This window comes from Gymnoscopelus braueri, assembly GCF_963280865.1.
Source record: "Gymnoscopelus braueri genome assembly, contig: SCAFFOLD_199, whole genome shotgun sequence".
NCBI lineage: Eukaryota > Metazoa > Chordata > Actinopteri > Myctophiformes > Myctophidae > Gymnoscopelus > Gymnoscopelus braueri.
The window spans coordinates 70,111-91,068 of record NW_027660559.1 but is presented as its reverse complement, the minus strand read 5'-3'; the positions used below and the strand labels follow the sequence as shown (position 1 = coordinate 91,068).

At 40.2% G+C, this 20,958-nt stretch overlaps 2 protein-coding genes across 2 annotated transcripts in view; both read left to right on the top strand.

Annotated features, from left to right (window-relative positions):
• LOC308081439 (pejvakin-like) overlaps window positions 1–20,757 on the top strand; it is a gene marked incomplete at both ends in the record, with an annotated part of 30,341 nt that extends 9,584 nt beyond the window's left edge. The window contains 3 exons of the mRNA XM_080457806.1: window positions 11,473–11,616; window positions 17,991–18,238; window positions 20,701–20,757. Coding sequence (XP_080313932.1) covers window positions 11,473–11,616; window positions 17,991–18,238; window positions 20,701–20,757 — 449 coding nt within the window. The remainder of the gene's footprint in view (window positions 1–11,472; window positions 11,617–17,990; window positions 18,239–20,700) is intronic.
• On the top strand, window positions 5,897–9,116 carry LOC308081440 (uncharacterized protein; the record flags this gene model as incomplete). The annotated part of the gene is made up of 6 exons (XM_080457807.1): window positions 5,897–6,098; window positions 6,272–6,355; window positions 6,477–7,631; window positions 7,776–7,944; window positions 8,134–8,263; window positions 9,037–9,116. 5 exons carry the CDS (start codon window positions 5,897–5,899, stop codon window positions 8,258–8,260), a joined length of 1,737 nt encoding a protein of 578 aa, XP_080313933.1. The 3' UTR covers window positions 8,261–8,263; window positions 9,037–9,116.
• Window positions 20,758–20,958: the final 201 nt, after the last annotated feature.

Here is a 20,958-nt window from a genome sequence, read left to right as displayed (position 1 = left end):
TTTTTTTCTCCAAAGATACATTTCTCTCATTTTCATATTCAGTATTTATAGCAGATAAGTTAATATATTGTTTTATTTAGCTCAAAACAAAGATAGGAAGTATGAGTGTTGTAAAGGTGTATGCATAGTGAAATAAATCTAACCATTATCCCCCCCACAGGGATTCAGACAGACAGACAGACAGGCAAGTAAGTACAAGGATTCACTCATCTCTCTCTCTCTCGACAGGTTGGTAAAATATAAATGGAGTTGAATGTATCCAAAGCAGTTCCAACTTCAATTACAGTGCAGCATCATATGATAAGTTAACACACCCTCAAACATCTAGAATCTTTTAACACCTAGAATCTTTTAAATCCACTGACATCTGAGAAAACCTTGGCACTTCCAAATAGTTTGTCATTTTCTGTACAAAGTAGCACAAGGGACATCTTAAATACCTACATTTATGTCATATTACAGTACGCAAATAGGTAAATCTTTCCCCTTAATATACAGTATGTCTTTGAGTATGCCTTGAGAGAATATCCATTTCCATATAGGACCGATAATAACTTTATATTTGACGTTTAACCACTTGAGCCCCATCATCCATATTCAGGGTAGAACATTCACCAAAAATAGCAGATCTACAAGCTCACAACGCGTCAGCTTGTAGATCTGCTATTTTTGGAGAAGAGATTTGGTGTAGATTGTCGTTAAACTGAAGTGATATTGATACATTCCAAATATTATCAAAGTATTCTGCAGCACCCCTGGACTTGTGTCAGGGCACCCTAAGGTGCATGGGGACTGCCCATAAGTCCGACATCCCATTAGTCCGACCATTAGGTTTGCGTGCAGTTAGGGTTAGGGATAGGGTTAGTTATAATGGGGTCGGACTAAATGGGCTGTCGGAATAATGACACATCACCCACTTTGAGAAACACTGCTCTAACTGACCCTTGGTGTTGAGTTGGTTTTGTGCCTGTGTGTCAAATAAAAGTGTACCAATATGTGCAAAAGATGTTCCCCTTTAAGCCATATTTCCCTGATTGGACCTGTTAGGCCCAGGTCCAGGGGCCCAAAGGTCAGTGTATAGAGAGGCATGTTTCATGAACAGGCAAAGTAGGCAAATCTGAGAGCCTTAGGTTCAAGAGGGCTCATTGGAGTCCATTGATTGCCAACCCCTAAGCTTGATTTGCAAAATTCCCTACACCTGTTGAATTCCCTACACCTGCCATCTGATTACTTAGTCCACTTTTCACAGTCAGTTTGCACTCTTCAGACATTCAACACACATTCTCCACAGACACTGCACAAGGACTTTCCAGAACCGCCGATCCCCCCGGTATGCTCATATATGGGCATTATTAACCAGGGATCTCCATATACGTATGGGCATAAAAGGGACATGGACATCTCCATGTATGTGCATGAAAGGGACACAGGCAGACAGACAGATACAGAGATCTCAATATATATTGGGACACAGGCAGACAGACAGATACAGCAGTGGTTCTGAAACTTTTTTGTCTCAGGTCACCCCTGTAAATAACTTTTTCATCTAAGGCACCACTGCATTACATTGTTACTTTATAGAACCTTATTTTATATCATATTGCTACGTAAATATGTAAATCTTTCCCCTAAGATACTTTATGTGTCACAAGGAAAACTTAAGAGAATAGTAGTTTCCATTACGACAGATTGAAAATAACTTCATACTTGACAAACACTCCAGCATCCCTATTCTGGGTGGAACATTCACCCAAAATAGCAGAGTTACAAGCTCACAACGCGATTAAACCCTAGCCCCCTGTCATTAACTATAACATCATCCAGAGATGATTCTATACTGGATGTTTGTTGTTGCCCAGTCCCTTTTACACTGTAGGTAAGAAGGGCATTTGTTGTCAATATGTGTTTTGTGTTGTTCCATAAGCCAGTTTATAGTTTAGATTACTTTTTCCATGACAATGTTATCTCCTCAGTCATATGGAAATTATGCATTGTAACAGTGTTGGTTTCCTGTAAATAAAAACAGACAGTTGTGTAGTGTGTGCACATTCATTGGGTGGCTGGTTGGTTGTGGCATTTATATACTGCATGTGTGGGAGGCCCAAGCCATCTCAGACACAGAGGCCCATAGACTGTTACACAGCGAAAATAGCAGATCTACAAGCTGATTGTTGTAAGCTTAGTGATCAGGTCTAAAATAGAGATGCCAAGTTGAAAGTGGTATCTGTTTATCATCCATCCATCCTGCAGTCAAAAGGTATTGTCCTCAAAATAAAGTACAAAAGATAAAAAAAATACTTTATTATGCAGAGAGGCCCATTTCATCATTGTAATTAAATAAATACATTTTTAGGTGGTAAAAGTGTGTCTGATTACTTGATGTGCTGCTGGGGGGATTAACCTATAATAATACATAGAATGTATCATTTATACTTTGTATTAATAATCTGAATATGCAAACAAACTAGTGACTAAACCAGTCAAATACATATTTGCCTCTGAGATGTAGAGTATCATATTATGGAAATAATCAGGTCAATACTTTGGTTAATCTGTTCCATAGGCCTATAGCTGTAATTTTTTTTGTATTCTTATTGTTTGGCATTATATTAATTGTTAATCAATTGTAAATGATGGAAGGAATAGTTCCAGTTTTGCCATTACAGAATAATGTCATTTGATACATGTGCTTTGAGGCCATTTTCAATTTAATATGATTTCCATTCAATTTACATTCCTGTAAAAATAACCTCCCTCCTCTGTTCAATTCAAAAAACTGCCTCCTCAAATCACAGAGCAGAGCAATCAGAAACACCTGGGAGGTTTAGACAGAACAAACAGAAGGAAGTAACTGGTTGCAGCCCATTCTGTGCTTAGCTTACAAGCAGTGAAGCACAGACAAGCCTAGACAACGCACCTGTTGATTTATTTTTCTTAAGAGTTTGTTTTGTCAAAACTTTAACTAACTAACTGTTAGTGAACTGTCATTCTCTTCATTTGCTGTAATATTAACACAAACAGGTGTTAATTCTGCTGACGTTTTCTCCTTCCATTCTGGATGTTTGGCAACGTTTGAGCAAGGTACAGTAAAACCCTATTTAGCTCAAAATGATCACATGCCGTTTTTGCAGCTCTAATATAGAGACTTTGCGTGGCTATATTTTGCATTGTAAAATACATAGAAACGAGTCATGCTTATTCAAATGTGAAGGCCCTGGCTGCAAGAGGACATTTACAACTTATGGATCGTTTAGAAGTCATTTTTACCGCCATCATAATGTCCCTGCATCCTCTTTTACTCCCAAAGCCACTGATATACATCTCAAATGTTCTATTTCACTATGTGACTGTCAATTTCAGACAGTGAAAGAATATATTTCACACTTAAAACAGCATTTGCTGGAGGGAAGAGTTGTGACATGTCCGGTTACTGGATGTAAAAATACATTTAATGTGAAGTCATCATTTACTGCTCATATGTCCAGGAAACACAAAGGATATACGTTTGACAGTATGCTTACAGAATCTCTACCTTCTGAATCTGCTGAGTCAGCATGTGACAATGGGAATGCTGCCCCCCAGAGCTCAAATGATGCAATTGATAGCATGGAATTACCAAATAATTTCAATGAGGCTTATCTTAGAAATATGTCTCTATTCTACCTAAAATTGCAAGGGCAACTCCTTCTTCCAGCTTCAACAATACAGACAATTGTCGAAGAGATGCAGAATGTGTATGAGTTGGGACAGGATTACACTTTAAGTAAATTACATTCACTTTTAAAAAAGGACATGTGTCTAACAGATGATGTCATTACTAAAATCAGTGACTGTGTGAAGCAGTCAGATCTGTTCTCTGTCTGTCATAAGGGACCACTGAGGACAATATATTCAAGAGGCCAGGCATTCAAAAGCATGTTTCATTATGTGGAGCCTAAAAAAATACCACTAGGAACTGATGAAAATATGATTCCACGGTTTGCTTATTATGTACCTGTGAAACAAACACTAATTGGCTTATTAGAATCAGAACTATGGAAGCATTCAGTGTCACAACAGCAATCTTGTGAAACAGACTCAGATGTTTTTAATGACGTAAGTGATGGAAAAACTTTTAAGTCCAACCCGTTCTTTATAAAAAACCCTGGATGCCTAAAATTAATTCTGTACCAAGATGCTTTTGAAATAGTCAATCCATTGGGCTCTGCAAAAAAAAACCACAAGATTCTTGCAGTCTATGTGACTCTGGCTAATTTACCTATTCATTTGAGATCCAATACTGATCACATGTCCCTTGTGCAACTTTGTATAGAAAGTGACTTGAAAACATTTAAAAGTGCTAAAGTTTTCTCAGAGCTGTTGGTGGATTTAAAAGATTTGGAAGAAAATGGAATCATTGTAGGTGGTGATACAGTAAAAGGCGCCCTGTTTAGTATTCTTGGGGATAATTTGGGTTCACACGGCATTGGTGGATTTGTTGAAAACTTCAGTAAAGCCCAGTACTTTTGCAGGTATTGTGAAATCACACTAAGAGAGTTTCAGAGTGATGACCCAAATGTTCTTGGTCCACAGCGCACACCTGAATCTTATGACACTACTGTTGGTGACCTAGAAGCAGGAGGCAGTGAGCACATCAAAGGCATAAAGGTAAACTCTGTTTTCAATGCACTAAAATCTTATCATGTATGCCAGCCAGGTCTACCACCTTGTTTAGGCCATGACATGTTTGAGGGTGTGTTATCATTTGATGTTGCACTGTACTTGAAGTATCTAATTAAGCAAAAGAAATGGCTTACTTATTCAGATTTGAACCGACGTATCAAGCAGTTCAAATACAAAGGGTCGGATGCTTTGACAAAGCCTTGTGTTGTCAACTCTAAGGTATTCAAGCTTTCAGGTCAAGCCGTCCAGAATTGGATTTTTTTACGGTTGTTGCCTGTATTAATTGGTGACAAAGTGAAAAACCCAGATGATGAAGTCTGGCAGTTAACTCTCCAGCTTAAAGATATCGTTGAATTTATATGTGCACAAAAGATTTCGTCAGCAGAGGTAGCCTATCTTGAAATTCTAATACAGGAATATTTGGATTCAAGAAAGACTTTGTTTCCTAAGAATAAACTAAAACCAAAACACCATTACCTGCGCCACTATCCGGCATTAATTTTGAAATTTGGACCCTTGATAAGATTATGGACGATGCGCTTTGAAAGTAAACACTGTTACTTTAAGAGATGTGCCAGGCATTTGAAAAACTTTAAGAACATCTGCCAAACTTTATCTGAACGACATCAGCTGTTTCATTCATATATCATAGCTCGGCCAGGATTAATTCTGCAAGTTAAAGACAGTTGTAGGTTTTATCAAAATCTCTACAGTGAGACAATTCAACATGCAGTGAGAGAGTTTTGTTTTTCAGAAAACAATACTATTGTTTCCACTGACATACTGTATAAAGGCACATCTTATAAAAAAGGGCATTTCCTTGTCTCACAAAATGATGAGTCCATGGAGTTTGGAGAACTGCTCATGATTTTAATTCAAAATGATGCAACTGTTTATTTTGTGATGGAAATCCATGAATCTCACTATTATTCTGAATACCATCTATACTCAGTGAGAAAACCGAGTACAAAGTTACAATGTCTTTACATTAATGACTTGGTAGATTTTTATCCTTTAACATCATACATTCTTAACGGGCACCAAGTCATTCCGCTGAAACACAGTGTGTTGTCGAAATAAACATTATCTAAGACACTGTGATGGAGGCCATGCACAAGAAAAAAAGAAAATGCATATACAGTGTGTGTGTACATATATGATATATATTGTCAAATTACTGTAGTCTTGTCATTAATGCTTTTGAAAAATGTAATGTTTTCTTCCCATTCCAGCAATGGAGGAGACATTCCTACACAACGCCATTACTGCGGTCCTACCTGACCTTTCAGAGGTCATTGTCAAGATTCTAGAAGAGAAATTACAGGAATTGGGGGTGGAGACATCTGATGATTTTCAGTTTCTTTCAGAAGACGATTTGCTGTCATCATTGAGGCCAATTCAAGCCCGAAAGCTCCTTGAGGCTTGGAAGCAGAAATGTAAGTAAATTATTGCATTGTAAATATGGCTTAAACTTGATTTATGTTCCATAGCACGCGCACATATACGTACACAGGAAACGTATGTCTCTGTATGTGCACATACAGTAAATTGAAATGAAGACGCACAGTAAAATGCATTAATATAAATGAAATGTATGTGTGTTTTGCAGACCAGACTCCTGAAACCAGCTGCTCAGGTAGTGGTGGTTCACCTGGATGCCCTGGTCCGTCATCTGGGGCGTCAATATCATCTGGTACACACTTTGAGTGTTTCTTTTGAAATACAGGATGCAAGTGCCAAAGTAATTCGGTGATATACAAACATTCATATTGTGTAACTTTATGTGTATGCCTTTGTATGAATGTGTTTTTCAGACCAGACTCCTGAAACCGGATGCTTAGCTAGTGCTGCTTCACCAGAATGGCCCGGTCCGTCATCTTTGGCATCAGTATCATCTCGTGCAGCTGCATCATCTGGTGCATCATCAGGACTGTCTGCATCCTGTCAGTCTTTTTCACCAAGAAGTTTATCATCAAATGATTCCATCATCTTCCGAAGTCCTGACAGAGACTGGGTGGAGAGCTTCATGATACCGTGGGATCAGTTCCCAGATGAACTTATCCACTCATTGGAGAGAGGAGAAGGACCATCAAGTAAACTGAGAAAGGAGATGATCCGGATTCTGGTCATTGCAATGAAGAAAAAATGTTCTCAGTTAGGGTCCAAGCACGCAGAGGTAGTTGCCAAAAAAATGGTGGAAAAATACCCCAAATCTCTGAAAGATGTAATAGCAGGAGATGTCCCTGGGACAGGATATGACTCTATAAAAAAACAATTGATATGTAGGATAAATAATCAGAGGCGACCTGAGATTCCCCACATGAGGAAACGAAAGCTTGGTGAATCTGATTCTGGCTCTACCACAGACGAAGTCAGTCCTGAACGAAGAGCAGCAGTCCAGGACACATATGGGTGCATCAACTGGCAGCAAAAATTATTGCCCCTAGGAGAGACCACACAGAGCCAGCTACAGAAGAAAGCTAAAATGAAGATGATGGAGGATCAGCAAACTGATGTGGATCGAGATAAAGTCAAAGGTCTAATGAAGGCGACTTTCTACACACAACGAAAAGAGGTAAACCAGGGGAAAAGCATCAAGGACCTTCTGGCAGAGTGGCCATTGTGGTTCCAGGAACTTGGCATGGTGGTCCATTTCCAGAATCTTACTGGAATTGAGCTGAAAGAGGTTTTCGGACGGAATCTGGAAGTCAAGGGAGAACGTCTCCTGAAGTACTTGAACCGCAATCCTCTAAAGATCAGCCAAAGGTACATGGACGCCCACACAAAGTACAAATTGATGAGGGGAGAGCAGGGTGGTATGTCTGATGATGTAAAAGAGATGGTGCTCCTTCTGATGGCCTACTTTAAAGAGAAAGAGGACGAAATGTTCCGTTATGTGGAGCAAACATGCCTGGCACGGGAAGTTCAGATGGACAATGTTCCCTTGACTCCAGCCATCATTGTGTGTGGTAAGTTTTTTTCTTTTTCTTTTTTCATTCTACGGTTCTGTCTATTGTGTAAAACACACATTTTAAAATCTAAAAACGTCTCAATGTGTTTGTGTTACATTTTATTTGAATATTACTTGTTTTTTTGTTTTGCTCCTTTTTTAGGGAAGTCCTGCTATTCAGCAAAACGTTATATGCTGAGTGTTGACCAAGTCATTGTACATGACAACATTCCCACCTTCGTGTCAGCAGTGTGCATGATGTTTGGAAGCTACTATTGCTTCAACATCCACTACCCATCAGCGCTGGCATCAACCCTGGAGTTTCTTCAGAGGTGTGTATTTTTTGGTTTGCTTTTTCCTGCATTTTCACTTAATTTAACGAAAGAAAGTAGTGCTGCCTGATTAAAATCTTTGCCATATGAAGTTGCTTTAATATAATAACTTGAATAGAAAAAGGATCAACTTTTGTTTTTTCTTTACATAGCTGTTTTATAATCTATGCATTTCTTCTGTGACTGCAGGTGTATGTTCTCAATCAACCCAGAGAAAGGCACTAAAGTGGAGAGCAAAAAAGCACGTCTCAGTGTCAATCCTAGGGTGTCTACCTTGATCCAGGCTCTGTCGGACCATGAGTGGCGTGATGTTTGAATGGTAAGATTGTTGGCCACACACACACACACACACACACACACACACACACACACACACACACACACACACACACACACACACACACAAACACACAGTGAGATGCGTACATAGATGTACATGCATATGGTAAGTACACGCTCATTAACGGACATTTTATGTCCACACGATTAGAAAGTACACTAACATTACAGGTGCAGTTAGGTTACATTCACAATCTCATGGCACATGTCTTCACGATACAACAAGAATGTCACTCAGCAGTCTCTCCGCCATATATGGTGGCAGAGACGGTACAACACTTCGCCAGTCCTTTTGCCCAAGCTGTCAAAACCCTCCAACAACCAGTCTGGGCATGTCCCATGCTGGACCACCAGAGAAGGCATAGTTCCGAGTCCCAGTCTGCCCGGTGACAAAGTGCCCTCCGCAACCGCTCCTATGGACCTCCAGGGCCTGGAAGTCCACCCACCGCTGCTCCAACGGCGGATGGACACACCGCAGGGAAGCCGCCAGGTCCACTTGCCTCTCCCCGGCAGCTGTTCACGGGAGGGACGGTCAGGTGCCAGTCGCCGATAGACTACATCGGCAGTAGTGCCTTCCTGTTGATTGTGATCAATCACGAAGCCACAGAATTGCAAAATGCATTCTAAATCTGCACCGACTACATTAACACTCGTAGTTAGAACGGGTGTGGATGTTGGGTGATGCACGCACGCACACACAGTACTTAGATATACACACCCATTATTAATATATTTTTTCTTATATTTTCCCAGGTGTCATCCATCAACCAATGCAGATAAAGTGGAGAAGACAAACGTCGTCGTCGTCCCCCCCCCCCCACGTGAAACTTGACTCCAGGAACCTTTAAACTTTAATATGCAGTGCACACAGATGTGTCTTCACACACACACACACACACTGCACCACCGCCCTCCAATCTTTTTTTTGTTTTTTTGTTTTTGGATTTGATGTACACAAAAGTATATGCTAGGGTTTAAGTTTATAACATTTTTGTTTATACAACTTGTTGTAATTTGACACTTAAATAAAATTGAAAAATTGAATTGAAAGTACATGTAAGACATGTTTAGGAGCTTGCCCTCCTTTTTTGATATACTTTTTATTTGTCTTCGTACAAGCAGTCTAAATGTTCTGGGAAAAATGTCTTGCTAATTAGGTGGAGAGACAGTCAGACCCCATGTTACTGATACACTATAATAATCAGAATTTAATCATCAGAATTTACAGCACCTATCTTTAAGACCTTGTAAGGAATGATGTTATTCCTAGCCTATATTGTAGGCTACATTACAACATTTTCACAATTTGTAAGTACATAAAATGTATATGTTTATAGCAGTTCAAGCTCATTCTTGAAAATAAAGTTATTGCAGTATTTACAATTTGTTTTCACTGTGTCATTAATACAACTTTTACAGTTGAGCACTGTTATTGAATTGAATGGAACTAAATGTACAATAAGCGACAGCGGCATGTAAATATGAATGAATTAATTGGTGTAAAAGCACCCTGATAATGCAATTTCTGCAGAATAAAGCTATTGTATTTACCACTCTAAATACAGCTGCATGTAAAGGTTACTATATTTACCACTATAAAAACAAAAAATTGCTGCGAAAAAAAAGTTTATTTTAACTATTTGCAGGAAAAAAATGTTAATTGAGACATTTTATAATGCAGCTTTTACAGATAAAAAATGTTATTTGTAATTTAATGGGATTTCATGTAAAATCTACAAGAACTTTATGTAAAAGTTACTGTATTTACCACTATAAAATCTAAAATTTCTTAGAAAAAAAAGTTAATTGAGACATTTTATAATGCAAAATCTACAACAACTGCATGTAAAAGCTACTTAATAATTGGTTGAATTAAGCAGAAAAGGCTTGTTGTATTTACTGGTTAATAATGTAAAATAAAACCGTTTTATACTGTAAAATGATTTTACAGGATTGTGTTGTAAAGTAGTTACAAAGTTTTTCTGTATTTTTAACAAAATTTAAATGGCAACCCGGCTGCCAGTATTTTCCTGTTTTTTTACATTTTTTTTTTTTACAGTGCAGCAGTTATATGCTTCCAATGGACAAGTCGCGTAGAGCAGATAAGCGCAAGGTCTGCGCGACAAGCGGAAAAATCCGCTCTTGCGTGAATCCACGCTAGGGCTTTCACCAACTAGTCGACTAGTCGACTAGTATAACCACTAGTCGACTTTGTTGGTACTAGTCGAATAGTTGAAAAAAATATATATATATAGTAATTTGTTTTAATGCCATAGTAATGCCCCATCTTACTATTATTATTATCCTCCTGACTTTATATGCCCCCCCCATTTTTTTTTAATGTACATTTCGACTAGTCGACTACTACGTGGTCAAATGAGTCGACTGGTAAAAATCATTAGTTGTGAATGCCCTAATCCACGCATTTACATTGACAATGCATTGGAAGATTCTGCCCCAGAGGTTAAATAAAAGTGCGGTGAGAGCGCGCCCTTAGGACATATATGGACGCTAGGGTTCATGTGGTTAATTTGTTCATGCACTGAGTGACTAACAGGCAGGTTAGACAGACAGACAGACAGACAGACAGACAGACGACATATACAGACAGAATAAATTATAGAATGCTTTGCTGATTTGTTTTTTTCCCCTTAATTGATCCATTAATCCATCGGTTCCAATTTTGAGTTATTTGTACTTTACTTGAGTATTTACAATTTCCAATACTTTTACTTCTACTCCACTACATCTCAGAGGCAAATTTTGTATTTTTACTGCACTACAATAATTAGTGTTACTACAAGTTACTAGTTACTTTGTAGATTTTGATTATTATTACAAAACATACATTACTCACTTCAGCCCTATATACATTTCGGCAATTTGAAAATAGCCGATCTACAAGCTCACAATGCGTCGCATCGCAACGCATTGTGAGCTTGTAGATCTGCTATTTTCAAAAAGACTTTCATACATTTGAAAACTTGAAATGGGACATTCTGCATAATGAGTACTTTTACTTTTGGTACTTTAAGTACATTTTGATACCAATACCTTTGTACTTTTATTCAAGTACATTTTTAATTCCGGACTTTTACTTTATAACGGAGTATTTCTACATTGCAGTATTGATACTTTTACTTAAGTAAAACATTTGAGTACTTTTTCCACCACTGGTTCCTTGTCCAGACATCTGCGTGGCCCCAGAGTCGTGCGGAGGCTTCGAGAAGGAACAGATCAGGAAGCAGCTGGGAGGTTTCATCGGGCGATTCTCCATGGGTCGCCTCCGTCGCTTCTTCTCCGGTATCGTCTACGGCAACCCCTTCAGGGCAGGTATGGTACTGCATCTGCTTATGCACCCACAGACTGCTTTTTCTGACCTCCAGATCTTTATTTAGAAGCAGTGGTTCTCAACCAGTGGTCCGGGGACCACCAGTGGTCTCCTCGAGGGGGTTCCAGGGGGTCCCCAGCAAAAGATGTTAATACACGTGTACGTGTACGTTAATACTTGTGTACGTTGGCATTTCAAAAATAGCAGATCTACAAGCTCACAGCGCGTCACTTCGTGCCGCGCTGCGAGCTTGTAGATCTGCTATTTGACATTTCGATCTAAAGGTGGCATTAGAGGAAAGGTCAGTGGTGTAAAGTAACTAAATACTTTTACTCAAGTCCTGTACTTAAAGGGACACTTCACCCCACTTCACCCTTTGTTTCAATGGATTAGTCACCCCATGGAGACTTGAATTCATGGATATTTTTTAGTTTTTGTCTCATTCCTAAGACAATAATTTGATGACCAGCGGACCGGTAGGCAGCGGTTCCGGTAGGAGACACAACGACTCGTTGTGTCTCCTACCGGAACCGCTGCCGGTCATCAAATTATTGTCTTAGGAATGAGACAAAAAACAAAAAAAATATCCATGAATTCAAGTCTCCATGGGGTGACTAATCCATTGAAACAAAGTTTTTTTGGGGTGAAGTGTCCCTTTAAGTACAATTTTGAGGTACTTTGACTTTACAGGATTATTTCCAATTGTCTATACTTGTACTTCTACTCCACTACATCTCACACTGCATGAAAAGAGGCATTAATGGGCAAATTCTGGCAATTGCAGTTGCTCAGTAAACCCGCAGTTTGCTGGTGTTTTTGTATGTCATTGGAAATTTACAGTTGAAAATGTTTACTGTGAAATTTGTCTATATACATTTGGAAATCAGTGATTTACCGTTCCTCTGCCAGACAAAGACCCAGCAGGAGACTGGCCATTTCCTTTGACATCCAAATTAACTCTTTGTTTAAAGAGGGGGTCTCTCTCTCCCTCTCCCTCTCCCTCTCCCCATTGCCAAAGCAAAAATTGAACAAAACTAAAATATAATTTTCAATATTTTTGTTAAGGGCTTAATTTGTTAATCTTTTTTTTTGTATAATCTAAGTGAATAAGAACGTTTCCCATATCTGTTCCCAAGAATACAATAGTAATGTAGATGTCGGGATGAGGGGTGATGAGGACAGGTTAACAGGAAGAGGGTGTTTTATCAAGCAAGAGATTTTCAGGTTTAAAACATTGGTGCAGAGTGTTGACTTTGGGTTCCTTCGCTGTGCTGGGTCCTCTTTTTTTTGGGTTCACTTAGTTTTGTCTTTAATGAACATGAAGATGTGTATTGCTGTTGGAATGTTGCCATATAAAGAGTCTCTCTCTCTCTCTCTCCCCAAATGAGCTTAATCAGCAATAAAACACAGGTTTGGCAGGTTTACGTTGCAAAAATGGAACAAAACTATATAATTTTTTTTCAATATCTTTGTTAATCTATGTTTTTTAAATAATCTAAATCTAAAAAGTAATTTAACTTGTCTAAATCTTAACTATGGTCTTTTGAAAAAAATCACATTGCAATGCTTTGTATAATGTAGGGCTTAATTTGTTAATCTATGTTTTTTTATGTATACTCTTAATCTAAATCTAAGTATCTTAACTAAAGTTTTTAATTAATTACATTGTAGTAAAAAGTGCAATAGTTGCCTCTGAGATGTTATAAAGTATAACAACATTTCCCATTCCAGACAGCTTTGACCAAAGTTGCTAATTATCATGTGAATGCTGCAGTGTCTCTCTACAGCACAGCCATTCACAACCAATGACTTTCCTTCTCAGTTTGGCCAATCAGGTTATCACATTTTTGAAATCTTAACTGCCATCCACTGCAGCCAGATGAAAATCAGTTGACTTGACTAGCTGACTGACTCAACATACTTGAATTAAGGTAAGCTTCAAGCCTACATGACGTATTTATAAATTGTTAGTAGGATACATTATATTGTATTGCACTAGTATCACAAGAGCATAATATTATATGCCATGGATTACTGTAGCAGGAAACCTGGAACACTTTATGTCGTAATTGTGAAATTTGTTTGTTTTTGCAAACTAACTGAATTTGCATTTATCAATTACATGTCTGCAGAGTTGTCAGATTATTTGTTTTTTGAAAGAAAAAATCCTCTGTTACATGTATTAAGTTTACAGTTTCCCCTTTGTTATCTTTGAGTTAATACATACATTTCCTTTGGGTTTTACTTAGTTTTTAGGCTACTTCAGAACTAAGGACTGAGAATTCCACTGATTCATGCATGCTGTGTGTGTCCACCCAAGGAGAGAAGGCCTTTATGCTTTTATAGTCCCAACTAACTTTGTGAATCATTCTGTTTGCAGGAGACTGTGAGCCGTTTACACAACTCTGAAAACAATGCCCTGAGACTTGATTCACAAGAAAGGTAATGAATTGTTTGTTTGTATCACTGTGTAATTTACCCCAGCTAAATAATAACAATGCATAACATTTATATAGCGCTTTTCTTAGTACCCAAAGTCGCTTTACAACAAAACAAAACAAAACAAACAACTTTATCAGGAGAGAAATTCTTAAAAAGGCTAAAAAGAAAACATTAAGCTAAGACTAAGGGAGATTTGAATTAGGGGGAGGGGGAAGGTGGGGTTTGATATAGGCTTTGAACAGGACGGGGGTGGAGGTGTGAGTTCCAAATGGGGGTGGCTGCAGTCTGCACTCTGCAACTGGCCAGTTAAAATTGCAGTCACATGTAAGTTCTCTTTTAGAGCAGTGTAGATGTGGAATTGTGTTGTTTGTGTAGATAAACAACTAAATAGATCCTAATTGTATTTTCCTTGTATTTTAGCTGCTTGCAGGACTCACTTGAGTCTCTGAAAAGAAGCCATCGCCTGGACCAGCCAGAGAATAATGACCAGAAGAAAAAGATGAATGCCTCAATGAAGAGCCGACAGAGAAGATTGAGGCTAAGTTATATGGAACTGTTTGTAAGATGTTTTTTGTTTTACATTCTGTGTTCCTGTAATAATGGTAATTTAATACATAATTTAATTGCTATTCTATGTTTTACAGTTGATGACCACCAGGACTGCATGTCTGGAGACTGATGGAGAAAGGCCATGCTAAGAAGTTCAGAGGAGGGAGACAAGCCGGAGGTGCCAGAGGACAGAGTGGGCTCATCAGCTGACCAGGGGCCATGGCAGCAGCGAAGCCAGAGGGAAGGCTGGAGGAGCGTGCCGAGATGTGGAGGTCTGTGGTCCACTCCAGACATGGGCAGCCAGAGACCAGCCCATGGAGAAAGAATCCTCTCGTCGGGCAGCCAAAGACCAGCACATGGGGAGAGAGTCCGTGTGTCGAGAGCAGTGTCGAGAAGGAGCTGAGGAGACCAGGGTGGGGAGCCACCACTCCACAGAGCCCAGGCTGCTTTTATCGCCACACAATATGACATTGAACAATGGGTGAGCACATCTGAGCAAATTGCACATAGGCCTACTGGATGTCAGCAGGACAGATGAGTGGGCAGTTTGCCTGGTTCCCCCGCTCACCAGCAGCACGTGCCTAATATTATTTTAATGGACATTGACTCTATGAACTAAAGTGAACAAGAACTACAACCAAGTGTGAAGATGTTTCCCAGAGCCTCTACCAAGCCCATGTTGATTGAGGAGCTTGGAGAGAGGGGGGGGGGGGGGGTGCGAGTGTCCCCATGGTCTTGAGGAGAGGGGTAATATATGTGTATTTATATGCATTCCTCCTCCCATAGCCTGAGAGGGGGAAAGTGTGAGAGTGTCCTGTTCAAGTCCAGAAGATTGAAGAACTTGGAGAGGAGAGGACTGTTGTGACTGAGATTCTCCCATAGCCTGGCCAGCACCATGAGGATTGAAGAGCTTGGAGAGAGGAGAGAGGAAATGTAACATCTCTCTGTTCTGAGGTCCTCTGTTACTGAGGTTTTGCACAGTTGAATTTTGCACAATGATTTTAAGTATTTATTGAATTATAATCATGAAGGGCAAGTGCAATGTGTAATGGGTATGAGTGTGATAAGAGAGCAATATGTTTGAGTAGTGCAATATAGGGAATGCTGGGTGATTATTGAAAGCTTAACATGTCCCTGTAAGTTGTGCCTGTGGCCAGAGTAATTGGGCTGGACCAAGTTAGAAGGGCAGAGGGTGGTAGGATGAGAGCTGGACACCACCATGTCACCTGTGTGGCGAGCTTCCTGTGTTCATGTATTGTTTGTATTGTCGGTGAACAATCAAAATAAATACACCTTTTTGGTTGTACCCTATCAAGGCCTCTGTACTAACTCCAACCGCAAGTCGGGCATTCTCACAGCGCTGCACTCAGTACCACACTATGAGCTTGTAGATCTGCTATTTTTGAATAGCCAAAGTATACTGTATACTGTTTTTTTATTTATCAATAAACACAATTTACCTGACTGAGATTGTTGCCTATTTGTTTTCAGAATCATGTATGTATATTATGTGTGTGTGTGTATATAACTAAATAAATAAATAAATAAATATATATATATATATATATATATATATATAAATAAAATAAGGGGGGGCACCACCCCCCTAGATCCCTAGGAGGGGGGTCACCTTGTGAGCCCCCATCCCCCCCCCCCCTCACAATGTGACCCCCAAAATAAGGGAGGGATGATTGCCCACCTAGTATAGGTCACAGCCAATCATAGGTGGCTTATTGCACATGCTCAGTAGCATTACTCTAGATAGGGAGGAGGGGGGAGATCTCTAACCTCACTCCGTCAAATGGAAGAAGCTTGCGACACACATTTTGTTTCACAGCGTACTTGCATCTGAGACTCCGGGCGCAGAATCGATGACAGACGGAGTTTAATTTTTTCAAGCTACTAGGCAGGTGATTGGATGATCCCGCCCCTAGCAGCCGCTGATTGGTTCGTATGCGCAGCGGTTCGGGCAGCTTTACTCTGTGAGCAATCCCAGACCCTCCTTCCTGAAACCAAATGCAATGCAATGCATGAGATTTCCGGAGGGAGGGGGTGTTTACCAGGCTAGGAGATCTCCCCCCTCCCAAATTGTGGAAATCCAGGTTAGGGCTGAAGGTGTGATTTTCTGGCAGCAGCCCCAGCAGGGGGTCACGCATACTTAATTTGGTACGATACCAGTCTTTACTGACTCAGAAAACTTTGAGTTTTCCGAGTGGTTTAGCTCATGTAAATACAGGAATTTTCACTGAATTTACATCTAATTTTCATCTGTTTTCATAGCCGGAAACCTTGTTTTTTGCGCAGTGTCAGAGGCAAATATTGTACTTTCACTCCACTACAATTATTTGAAAACTTCAGTTACTAGTTACTTTGCAGATATAAATTATTACACTATAAAACACACATTAACCATTTTAGTCCTATTTTATACCTAGGCTATTTTCAAACATTTTAGTACTTTTACTTTTGGTACTTTAAGTACATTTTGATATCAATACTTTTGTACTATTACTCAAGTAAAATTTTAATTCCAGACCTTTTATTTGTAACAGAGTACTTCTACATTGCAGTATTGATACTTTTACTTAAGTAAAACATTTGAGTACTTTTTCCACCACTGGGAAAGGTCATGGGGTCACTCAAATGGTCAGGTTGATCCTCCACCGAGCGTGGAGGTGCACAGCATATCCCACGGGAATCCAGCCAGTACTTTCCAAGATATGCTGTGTGCGACCGACATGGCTATCCATGGAGCCCTGTTATTAGCGAGGCAAAAAACTCCTCTTAAAGGGGAATACCACTCATTTTCAACGTTGAACTATGTCTTTAATACACCTTAGAGCTGTTGTGTGGAAATAAGAAAAAAGTCCCCCCCCCCCTCTATGTTGCCTAGAACTGGATAATTAATTGAGGTCATGTGATCAGTGACATACGCAGGGTGTACTTTTGGCTGAGGGGGCGGAGCCAAAAGTACACCGCTACAAGCTTGTAGATCTGCTATTTTAGAAAAATCGTGAAAATGTGTGCAAATCTTTGAATATACATTATTTTAAAGCTATTTTTTTTAAACTCAAATCTTTGCTTCTGGGGGGTCCCTGGAAATAAACGTTTTGAGATGGGGGTCCGCGGCCAAATTCATATCGTTTTGGGGGGGTCCTTGACATGAAAAAAGTTTGAGCACCGCTGACATAGAAAGAACACTGTTGGGATTTAGAAGCCATTTGTAGAATCGGCTTCAGGTCTTAGTGGGTTAAGACATTGTTTTGTTTTTAATCTCAACATGAGATAACTCACTTTGTGAGTTATCTCATGTGAGAAGGGCTATATAAATAAAATGTACTTACCCCGCCCCCCCCCCCCCCCCGCCTCCCGCCCGGCCCCCCAGACGACCAGACGTTCCAGGAGCTGACCCACTCCGACACCTACATGGACGACGTGGTCACCGACTACTACGAGAAGGCCGCCAGCATGACGGACCTCTCCTCCACCTACGGCAGGGACAGCAGCTCGCACGCTCGCGTCAACCTCCTCAACCACAACATCCCCAAGGGCGCCTGCGCGCTCTGCGGCATGGGCAACCAGAAGCGGGAGACGGTCTACGGGTGCCTGGAGTGCACCTCCGGCGGCCACAAGTACGCACTGGCGGTCTTAACTGTAGGCAAGGTTAGGCGACCGTCTGGGGCCCCACAAGTCAGGAGGCCTCATGAGATTTACCCAAATTATTATTTTTTAAATATAAATAAACTGTTTTTCATTCCTTTTGAGGCCCCTCAAAAATCCCGTGTGAAAATACCACAACAAGACCGCTTATTTTATAAGCTTCACTTCATTTCACTCTGAGCGCCCCCTCAGTTCACACTACAATGGTCTATTCCATATGCCAGCCAATTGCAAGCCGAGCTGCCCAGAAAGTGACGTTACATTCAGTGTTGCCAGATTGAAGAGAAGATAAGCAACCAGGAAAAAACGTCAACCTATTAATATTTACAAGCAACTTAGCAGAAAATACCTTTAAAAAAATGTGCTTATAATAAATGGACATGGCAACACAAGGTCACATGGTCACATTCTAGGTAGGAAGGAAATAAGCGCATTCGCTCACTGACTGCAGTCAGTCACTCAGTGAGTTGGAGAGTGGAGCACAGAGAGAGTGTTCCTCGCAGCCAGAGCTGGTGAAAACTTCTGGGAACTCAGATTACAGAGAGAGAGACACAGAAAGTGAGAGATTTACTGGCCGATTGTGGAAAATGATGAAAAAACGCTTTGATAGTGGTGCACAAAAACGGAGGAAGAAGGAGGAAAATAAGAAGTTCATAAATAAACTCCCGAAATTAACTTCATTCAATTTTTTCACCTCCCCTGGGCCCTCCTCCCCCACACCTGTTGTTAAAGCAGCAACAACAACAACCAGCTTAAGTGCTGCTGCTAGTGCCACAAACGTTGGTGTTTGTAACATTAACTTAGTGTCAACTAGTGCAGATGCTAGTACTAGTAGTGCCTTTGATGAAACTGAAATTAGAGCCTATCATGGTAATGATAGCAGTGGTGGTGATGACACCTCTTTCCATGATTGCAATGATGATGATGCTGACAACGACGACGACAGCAATGGTGATGAAGGAAATGATGAAGGGTCTTTACCTAATAACAGGCAGTACCTTTGACTGTTCTGAAGAAAATGTATTCTCATAAATTGATCATGCACATGCATTATTGAGAAATAATTACACAACAAATGATAATTAATATTTTGGTAATATAGTGTCAAGTTGGGGTCCTTGACATGAAATGGTTTGAGAACCACTGTTCTAAGCTATCTCCTGAGTCCTGCAATGTCCCTCAAAATGAAGGAGAGAGAATCATTTTTCCCTTTTTCTGCATTTTTGTTTTGTTTGTATTTATTTTGTATTTTGTGTTGATATTTGAACTGTTTAGTTTCTATATGTCTATGAAATGAATACCAAGGACCCCAATGGAAACAAGACTTGTAGGGGGAGGTAGAGAGTAACATGTTATAATACCAGCCTGTAGGGGGAGGTAGAGTAACATTATAATACCAGCCTCTAGGGGGAGGTAGAGAGTAACATATTATAATACCAGTCTGTAGGGGGAGGTAGAGAGTAACATATTATAATACCAGCCTGTAGGGGGAGGTAGAGAGTAACATGTTATAATACCAGCCTGTAGGGGGAGGTAGAGTAACATTATAATACCAGCCTCTAGGGGGAGGTAGAGAGTAACATATTATAATACCAGCCTGTAGGGGGAGGTAGAGAGTAATATATTATAATACCAGCCTGTAGGGGGAGGTAGAGAGTAACATATTATAATACCAGCCTGAATTATAAGGTACAGAGTAACATTATAATACCAGCCTGTAGGGGGAGGTAGAGAGTAACATATTATAATACCAGCCTGTAGGGGGAGTTAGAGAGTAACATATTATAATACCAGCCTGTAGGGGGAGGTAGAGAGTTATATATTATAATACCAGCCTGTAGGGGGAGGTAGAGAGTAACATATCATAATACCAGCCTGTAGGGGGAGGTAGAGAGTAACATATTATAATACCAGTCTGTAGGGGGAGATAGAGAGTAGCATTATAATACCAGCCTGTAGGGGGAGGTAGAGAGTTATATATTATAATACCAGCCTGTAGGGGGAGGTAGAGAGTAACATATTATAATACCAGCCTGTAGGGGGAGGTAGAGAGTAACATATTATAATACCAGTCTGTAGGGGGAGATAGAGAGTAGCATTATAATACCAGCCTGTAGGGGGAGGTAGAGAGTAACATTATAATAGCAGCCTGTAGGGGGAGGTAGAGAGTAACATATTATAATACCAGCCTGTAGGGGGAGGTAGAGAGTAACATATTATAATACCAGCCTGTAGGGGGAGGTAGAGAGTAACATTATAATAGCAGCCTGTAGGGGGAGGTAGAGAGTAGCATTATAATACCAGCCTATAAGGGGAGGTAGAGAGTAACATATTATAATACCAGCCTGTAGGGGGAGGTAGAGAGTCACATATTATAGGGGCCTCATTCTCTGGTTCGCCTAGGGCCTCCAGATCCTTAAATCCGCCCCTGCAAGTACGTGCGCCTGCACGTGGTGCCCTGCTTCGACCTCTGGCATAAAACGCTTAGGTGAAAATGAAGGAGTGGGGGGGGGGGAGAGACAGGGTTGCCAGATCTGCTTATTATAATTTCCCCGCAAGATTTCATTTGAAAATAGCCGATCTACAAGCTCACAACGCGTCGCATCGCGACGCGTTGTGAGCTTGTAAGATCGGCTATTTTCAAATAGCTGAGGTATATGTTAAAGTGCTCATGTGGCCCATAGTCGCTTCTT